Here is a 7,694-nt window from a genome sequence, read left to right on the forward strand (position 1 = left end):
AGAGAGAATTACGAATACAAAAATGTCCACAAGTGAGGCAGGGAGGCAAAGAGAAACTGAAAAAACCTGAAAGCCCAGAAGATTCCCATCTCCCAGCACAAACTCACTCTGGGGCACATGCTCTGAGTGATATGGGGATAGATTTCCAGCCTCTACTTCAATTTTTATTTCTCTTAAAAATTTTACCAAGTATATGCAGCTGACTTTAGTTAAATGTACATATGGTGACACTATATGAATATACATTTGCACATGTTTTTTAAAATTTACATAGAAGAAAATGTGGAAGGCTATATGCCATAATATTAACAATAGTTCTGGGGAATTCCCTGGTGGCACAGTGGTTGGGAGTCTGCCTGCCAATGCAGGGGACACAGGTTCGAGCCCTGGTCCGGAAAGATCCCACATGCCGTGGAGCAACTAAGCCCGTGTGCCGCAACTACTGAGCCTGCGCTCTAGAGCCTGCGTGCCACAACTACTGAAGCCCGCGTGCCTAGAACCCACGCTCCATCCACAACAAGAGAAGCCACTGCAATGAGGAGCCCGCGCACCACAACAAAGAGTAGCCCCCGCTTACCACGACTAGAAAAAGCCCAAGTGCAGCAACCAAGACTCATTGCAGCCAAAAATAAATAAATAAATAAAAATTTTAAAAGACCACAAAAACAAACAATAGTTATCTCCAGGGGACAAGATTAGAGATTTTCATTTTCCTAATTATGCTTAGCTGTATCTTCCAGATGTTCTTATAATGAACATGTATTATTTCTCCAGTAAGTTATTAATATCAATATAGCAAACTGATACAAGAAAATGCAAAAAGTCTGCTGTGAGGGATAATAACAATAACATTTTAATTTTGACAGCAGCTCTACTTTGTGAGCTCATGGACTAAATAGAAAGAATACTGTCTAGTTTTACCTCTAGAGCCTTCCGTTGCAGACGGTCACGTTCTACTTTTTCTTTGCCAACAAACCACACTTCCCACGGTGTCAGGCTGCTTTCTGGTAACTGCACCTGTTTCTGTTCTTCTTGGTTATCTTCGGGTCCAACCACACTATTGCAAAAGAGAGGATACTACAGCACTTGTACTCAAAACTCTTTGGCTTAGCAGTCAAAGTCACTTAGCTGTACAATGAAAGCAGAATTCCACAACAAATTTACAATACTGTGACTTTTATATATAAATATGCTGAATTAATCATATATAAATATACACTTGAAAAACCATGATCAGAAAGTCCAATGTTTGAATTAGTTTACCCTTCAGACTGCCTTTGAATTCTCTCATGTTCTAAAATCACACCCAGTCCATTTGCCTCAATTACAACAATTTTTTTTTATTCTTAAAAATCTTATATCTGGACTACTAATTACAACACATGTGTCTAGCCAGATTCTGGAGCAGACTTTTCCCTTTTCCTCCTTTAAATACTTCACGAAGGGAAGAATACATACCTACACAGCGAGGATGGTAAAGCTGATGTGGTAACAATTAAGGTTTTGGTGTGAAGGGCAGACAGAGTTCTTTACACTCTCAACTTTTCTGTAAGTTTGCAATTGTTTTGAAATAAAAAGGTATCAAAAATATATGGTCCTTGTATTCTTTCATGTTTTGGTGGACTCCCTTTTGCCAGTTCTCAGATAGGGTGTCCACAGCTCCCCAGAGTTGGGTTACCTCCTACCATTGTCTCCACCACGAACCTCTGTCAGTCCGTCTCTTCTGGGTATGTGGAAAAGTAAGCACTCACTCAAGCTCAAAAGAAGAGGGGAGGAGAAGTACTGTGAGAACATACATACATAAAGAACACAGGGCCTTGGTCAGATACACAAGCCCCATAAAGCAGGAACAGCTGAACCATGAGCACGCATGGAAAGAAAGCTTGTTCAGGACCCGAGGCAGCTCAAAACACTACAGTATTATAGACTCAGCCCCTCTTTGTCTCTAACATTCCTGCTTCAGGCAACCAACTGCCTCGTCCACTGCCATGCTCAGCTTTTTCTGCCTTGTAGCTTCCATTTACTTGTTTTTTTCTGCTGTTTCTTCATTCATCCATGTCATTATGGAATTTGTATTCTAGTGGGAAAGGGACACTGTTGATGTGTCATTTATTTCCTATATCTTTCCTTGTCAGTCTTGCAGAGCACCACCTTACCCTCCCGGAGCTTCCACTGTCACTAGGTGCTGATGAGGCCTGGATTGGGCATTCCAGGCTAAACCTTGCCCTTCAGCTCCAAACTTTCATTTTCAACCATCCAATAGACAGCTCCACTTAAATACCAAACTCAACCAGTCTAAAACAAGTCAAATCATCTACCACCCACTCACTACCCTCCCCATCAAGAAGAATCTTACTCCTCCTCTTATAATCCTACCTCGGGGAAGAGTACCAATACCCACCCAGTTAGCCAAGCCAGAAGCCAGATCTTTGACTCCTGCTTCCCGTCCACATTTGGTACCTCTAGGTCCCACACCCATATAATCACCCCATCCTGTCTATTTTACTTCTTTCAGTTTTCTCAAGCCATTCTTCTCTTCTACAACCTCACAACTGCTGTCTGGTCATAACTGGCCTTTCTCCCTCCATTTCAAACTATTCTCCACCGTTGCCAGATTCATCCTTCAAATGCATCCTTCCGACATGTCACTCCCCATCTCAAAATTCTTCAGTGCTCCTCTGCCCATAGGATGAAATCCACACTCCACAGCCTAACACCCATGAATCGGCCCTGCTTATCTTCCTGCCTCTTCTTCCACCAATAGCTGATCTGGACTCTACGTTTCAGTCTTATTGAACTTAGGCACGTTGATGAATATGCCACGCCCTTGTGCTCTGCAGGTTTGCTTAAAATTCTGAAATTCTTTTCCTCCACCTCCACACACGGCCAAAGTAAGAGTTTAGATTTGGGAGTAAAACATTTGGGTGAATCTCTACCTGCTGCTTCCTAGCTATGTACATTTTTTAACCTCTTTAAGCCTCCGTTTCTCATCTGTTAAGTGGAGAAAATAGTAGTGGCTACCTCACAGGTACTGCGGCATGAACGATCCACACTACAGCACTTACCTCAGTTCCGGGCACTCAGTAAGCATTTGGAACGTGTCAGTTAGTACTACTAGGAGGAGTATAGCTAATTCCTACTCTCCCTTTAAGATTTAGCTCAGGTTTTAACCTTTATTGCCTCATTCTGCAAAAAATCTGGACTAAGTGCCTTAGGCTTTCTGTCACTTGTCCATCTCTGCCAGAAACCATGAATTCCTAAGAGACAGAAAACATGTCTTAACTCATTTTTTATTTCAAGAGTCTAGCTTAGAGCCTAGAATATAGTAGGCTCCTAAGAAATGTTTGTTGAAAGAAGAAATCAGTGAGATCAGTGTTTTCTTTTTAAAATGACACTTTAAATATTACATTTCTTGCCTCATCAGTTTTAACAAATATATTCAAAATGTGTGGCATATATACTACAGCTCTAATCATAATCAAGAGAGGCTTGATAAGCAGCTGTTTATGACCAAGACGTTTATTAAGGCACGGGTTTCCTAATGGGTTTCCAGGATAAAGCTGAACAAACAGCAGGCCCAATGCATATTATAAAAGACTCCAGGAAAATATTTCTCATTATCTTGTCTGAAGTCACCTGTGAGCTTTATTTACCGCAGTGCTATCCAACACACCTGAAGGTCAGTGCGTCCTCTAAGCACAGCTCTCTATACACCGAAAATACCTGCAGCTCAACCCCATCATGTGCAGCTGATGCCTGAGTCTATCCCAAGAAAGCCTCACCCTATTAGTTTTGCCACAGTCAGATCCCTGTGGCAGGTGAAGGATGGAAAAAAAAAAGGCATAAAATTCCACACTCTGGTCCACAAGAGGATGCTCACCGCTACAGCTCAGGCACCTGCCCTCTTCATCCCATCACTCCCAAACTGTCAGGGCACCAACTAAAGGTGAGAGGTAGGGAGGAGGAATAAGGAAATGTTCTAAACACTTCTCTTTCCTGAAAAGAAGTGCTGGGTTTTCTGAAGCATTTGAAAACAATCACCACAACTATCTGTTCTCTAGGAAGTGGGAAATAGGCATTCCTTCAGCATATGTTTATTGAACACCTAATAAGCATCTGACACTTGCCACACACAGGCCTGACAATTCCTGCATTCTCTCCAGACCACATCTTACCTATTGCCTTGATTCAGAGGGGATGAACTGTGATAGGAAGGCAGCTATGGCCCTGGGGTGTTACCAGCTCATTCGCGCTTTGGCTAAGGTTTGACATAAATATGACTGGCTCCTCCTGTAATGAGCTCTATTTGGTTAGGGCTTTGGCTCTTGGAAGCTAATGCAAGGTCTCAGTAGCTGAGCTGTAGTTTTCATGGCCATCATTCCTTGGGTTGCTAAACTGTCTACATTGCTTAGTCCTGCTGATTAGGCTTAGAAGGTACTTTATTTTAAAATTATTTTAAAAATCATTTATTTTAAAAATCACTGAGACCAACTCGATCCTGAAGAATCTGTACAAAGGCCCACATGAAAACGGACTCCTGAAACTTTCTTGTTGTTACAACCAGTCTGGACAAGTGGCTTGCTTGGTCACTCTTACTGATCTCCATTCCTACCAAAGTACTAATGTTTACTTCTCATTCTTAAGAGACTCACTGTTGTAACTGTGTATGTGAGTCACTTCATACGGTTCCATATTCCATTTACTCACTCTGTGTATGCATGTCTTATAGCAAAGGGGTTTAACTGGTTGCTTACACATAAAGCATGGGTTCTTTGGTCTGTATGTCTTAGATCTCCTGTATTATGCCTTGTGCAGCTTGACAATCAGAAATTTGTAAATGCTTCCTTTAGATGACATAATGAGTCTACCTCTGAATGGACCTGCATCACTAAGTCTGTCCCAGAAAAAGATATTCCTGCAGGGATAGGCCCTTTGCTCCTACTTCTTTATGCCCAACAATAGGCACGTAGCATAGGGAAGAGAAAACACGAGCAATATACCTTGGGACTAGGCCCAGCTTTGCTAATAACTAGGTGTATGCCTTTGAATTAGACTTTTTATTTGTATCCTGAGCCAGTTTTGTTATCTGTAAAATGAGTGGCTAGATGTAGGCTTTAATCCCATGAGAGTAAAGACAATGCCTATCTTGTTTATGGGCCCCATATGGCACAAACTGCCGAATGAACTGCAGAAATAAATAAATTAAGATGGCTCTAATAATCCCTTTGATTCTAACACTCTCTGATTCAATGACTTCTTTTCTACTGTTAAGTGCTCAGAGCAGACCCAACATTGTCTCTGGATGCTGAAGTTGACATTGCTAGCCTCCAAGCTTCAGCTCTTAATCTAAGACATAAAAAGTATACTGCTTACTACAACATACTTCACTGACAATCAGACTGTTTTCAAAATAGCTCCAGGTATCACTAAGGTGCAGTCAACTACATTTTGGTATTAAGGGTTTGGACAAGAGTTCTAGTGTCCCCAATCTGTTCTCTGAGTTTTCATAAAACTCCTGAAATTGCAGCAAAATTTTATGTTTAAGACTAGGTGCGTTTCTCTGGGGAGCGAGACTGTAAGAATCATCACATTCTCAGGAAAAAGATTAAGAACGATGATAAATCTGTGGTCATGTGTAAGAACCGGCCCAGACTCTATGCGCCAAAAGCAGCAGCACCTGCGGATGCAGGTGCCCGTGCAGCCTTTGAGAGGGAAGACAAGAGGGTGTTTGGCCGCCAGAAGAAAGTACTTAGAAAGGTCTAAGAAATCTTGAGAGGGGCTGTATCGGCCGGCGGCCTCGGGTTTACCTGGAGCACCCCTGTAACTCCATTCCTCTCGGGCTCTCCACCTTGGCCTCTGAGTCATGAGCATCTTCGTCCACATCTACCTCCTCCTCCCCGTCACCGTCGTCGTCGTCGTCAAACGGGAAGCTCTTGTGGCCGAGAGGAGACAACAGCGACATGGTGGAATAGCCGCAGCTCAGCGGCGGCGACACTGAGCACACCTCCACCGCCTCTAGCCCCTGCCCCCGGGCGCCCGCCATGAGGACGGAGAAGGAGCCCGAGGTGGGCCGAGGCCTGGACCTGCAATCGGCCAAGAACCGGGAGTCGGGAAGGGGCAAAACAACCCCCCACCGCCCCACAGCCCTCATGGAGCCCGCCAAGTTCAAACCGGCAGGGCTGCGGCGGCGGGGACGTGCTCTCCCAGCAGGCCCCGCGCGCGGCGGCGCGGCCAATCCGGGCGGGCGCTGACTTTGCGTTGCCATGGCGACGCGTGGAGGCCACCTGGGCTTTGTCCAGCCCTGTAGAAGGTGGCTTCCGGCGCCCTGCGGGCTCTTGGCAGCCCTCCCTCCTCCCTGGCCTGGACCTGCGCTACTTCTTCTGACTTAAACCCGCGCTCCGCTCACGGATAAGGTCCCGCTCCCGGCTGACAGCTTGGAGGGCCCGTCCCTTGTTTGGTTCATTCGGTACAGGAAATGTGCTATCACTGAGTAAGGCAGATATTTTGGGGGGGAAAAGCAGGAGCGAAAACTAACCCCGTATCATTACAAGGTCAGGGTTACAAGGATCAGCCGTGATTTCTCTCAGCACACGGCCACACACGGCCGTATTTTAGGGGGTGGGGGGGCGAACATTATCCAAGTTTAGAGATGTATCTAAAAATGCACTTTTGGTACAATCTTTCATTGTTTTTGGTAGCCCTTCGTCTGCCTAGCATCTTACAGGAACTCGTTTGTTTAGTGCATATGAACATCGGGGCCTTTCTGAAGGCTCTAGTGTACTACGGTCTGTGCTAAGCACTGGAGATATATAAAATACAAGCCTTGCCGTTACAAGCCGTTACAAGCTCCTCATTCTTTTGTGGTGAAGAGTCATACCGTGAAAATATTCTGTTATATGCATTTTGTGAGGAATGAAAACATTTTGTGGGACTTCAGAAGGAGTACTCTCCTCAGGGATTGGGGATGGGGATGAAGGTAGTAAGGAAGAGGTGATACTAAAGCTGGTTCCTTTATTCATGCTGACAGAACTGTGTACACTTCTAAGTAAATGGGCTTTATCCAGCTCATAATGCATATTGCTGTAGAAATATCACACAATGAAAACTGACAATGGCTAAAACAGCACACAGGATTTGTCATTGACCAAAGAGTGATATGAAATCTTCAATGAAATTTAGATCTGCAAAATTTGACACCAAAGAATTACAGTAGAAATAATAGTAACTAAGGGCAATCCAGAAGACAGAAGCTATTTAATAAAATATGACATGGTTAAACTATTTAAATGGAATGTAAGTTTTGTTAAAATTTTCAGTAAAAACAATGAAAATGGAAGAAAACTAGAGCAATTTAAATGAGTGATAGAATTGATGGAGGACTAAAATGGCTTTGAGTTTTCATTCTGTATCCCAATTACTCAATATTGGTGTATCTGGTTAAAACCTTTTAGGAGAGCATCTCTCGAATCAATAACAACAGCATCACCCTGGGCCACTTTAGGGCTTCATAAGGGGGTAAACTTGAGAAGCTATTCCCAACAAACATCACCCCACATTACTGAAGCATAGTAGGAAAAAAAAAACACCAAGTTTTAGTATGTAAGAGACCTGTATTTGAATCCGTGGTTTTCCTCTTATTTGCTAGTTTTCCCTAAACAAGCTGTTTTGCCTTTCCAAGTTCTGACTTACTCCTC

The 7,694-nt window shown here is 43.6% G+C and overlaps 1 protein-coding gene across 1 annotated transcript in view; it reads right to left on the bottom strand.

Annotated features, from left to right (window-relative positions):
- CCDC34 (coiled-coil domain containing 34) overlaps window positions 1-6,267 on the bottom strand; it is a 54,861-nt gene extending 48,594 nt beyond the window's left edge. Inside the window, exons 1-2 of the mRNA XM_019948401.3 lie at window positions 5,808-6,267; window positions 922-1,057 (exon numbers count right to left, since the gene is read on the bottom strand). Of these exons, the coding sequence (XP_019803960.2) occupies window positions 922-1,057; window positions 5,808-6,265 (594 nt within the window). The 5' untranslated portion in view covers window positions 6,266-6,267. The remainder of the gene's footprint in view (window positions 1-921; window positions 1,058-5,807) is intronic.
- Window positions 6,268-7,694: the final 1,427 nt, after the last annotated feature.

This window comes from Tursiops truncatus, chromosome 8 (genome assembly GCF_011762595.2).
Source record: "Tursiops truncatus isolate mTurTru1 chromosome 8, mTurTru1.mat.Y, whole genome shotgun sequence".
NCBI classification, from domain to species: Eukaryota; Metazoa; Chordata; class Mammalia; order Artiodactyla; family Delphinidae; genus Tursiops; species Tursiops truncatus.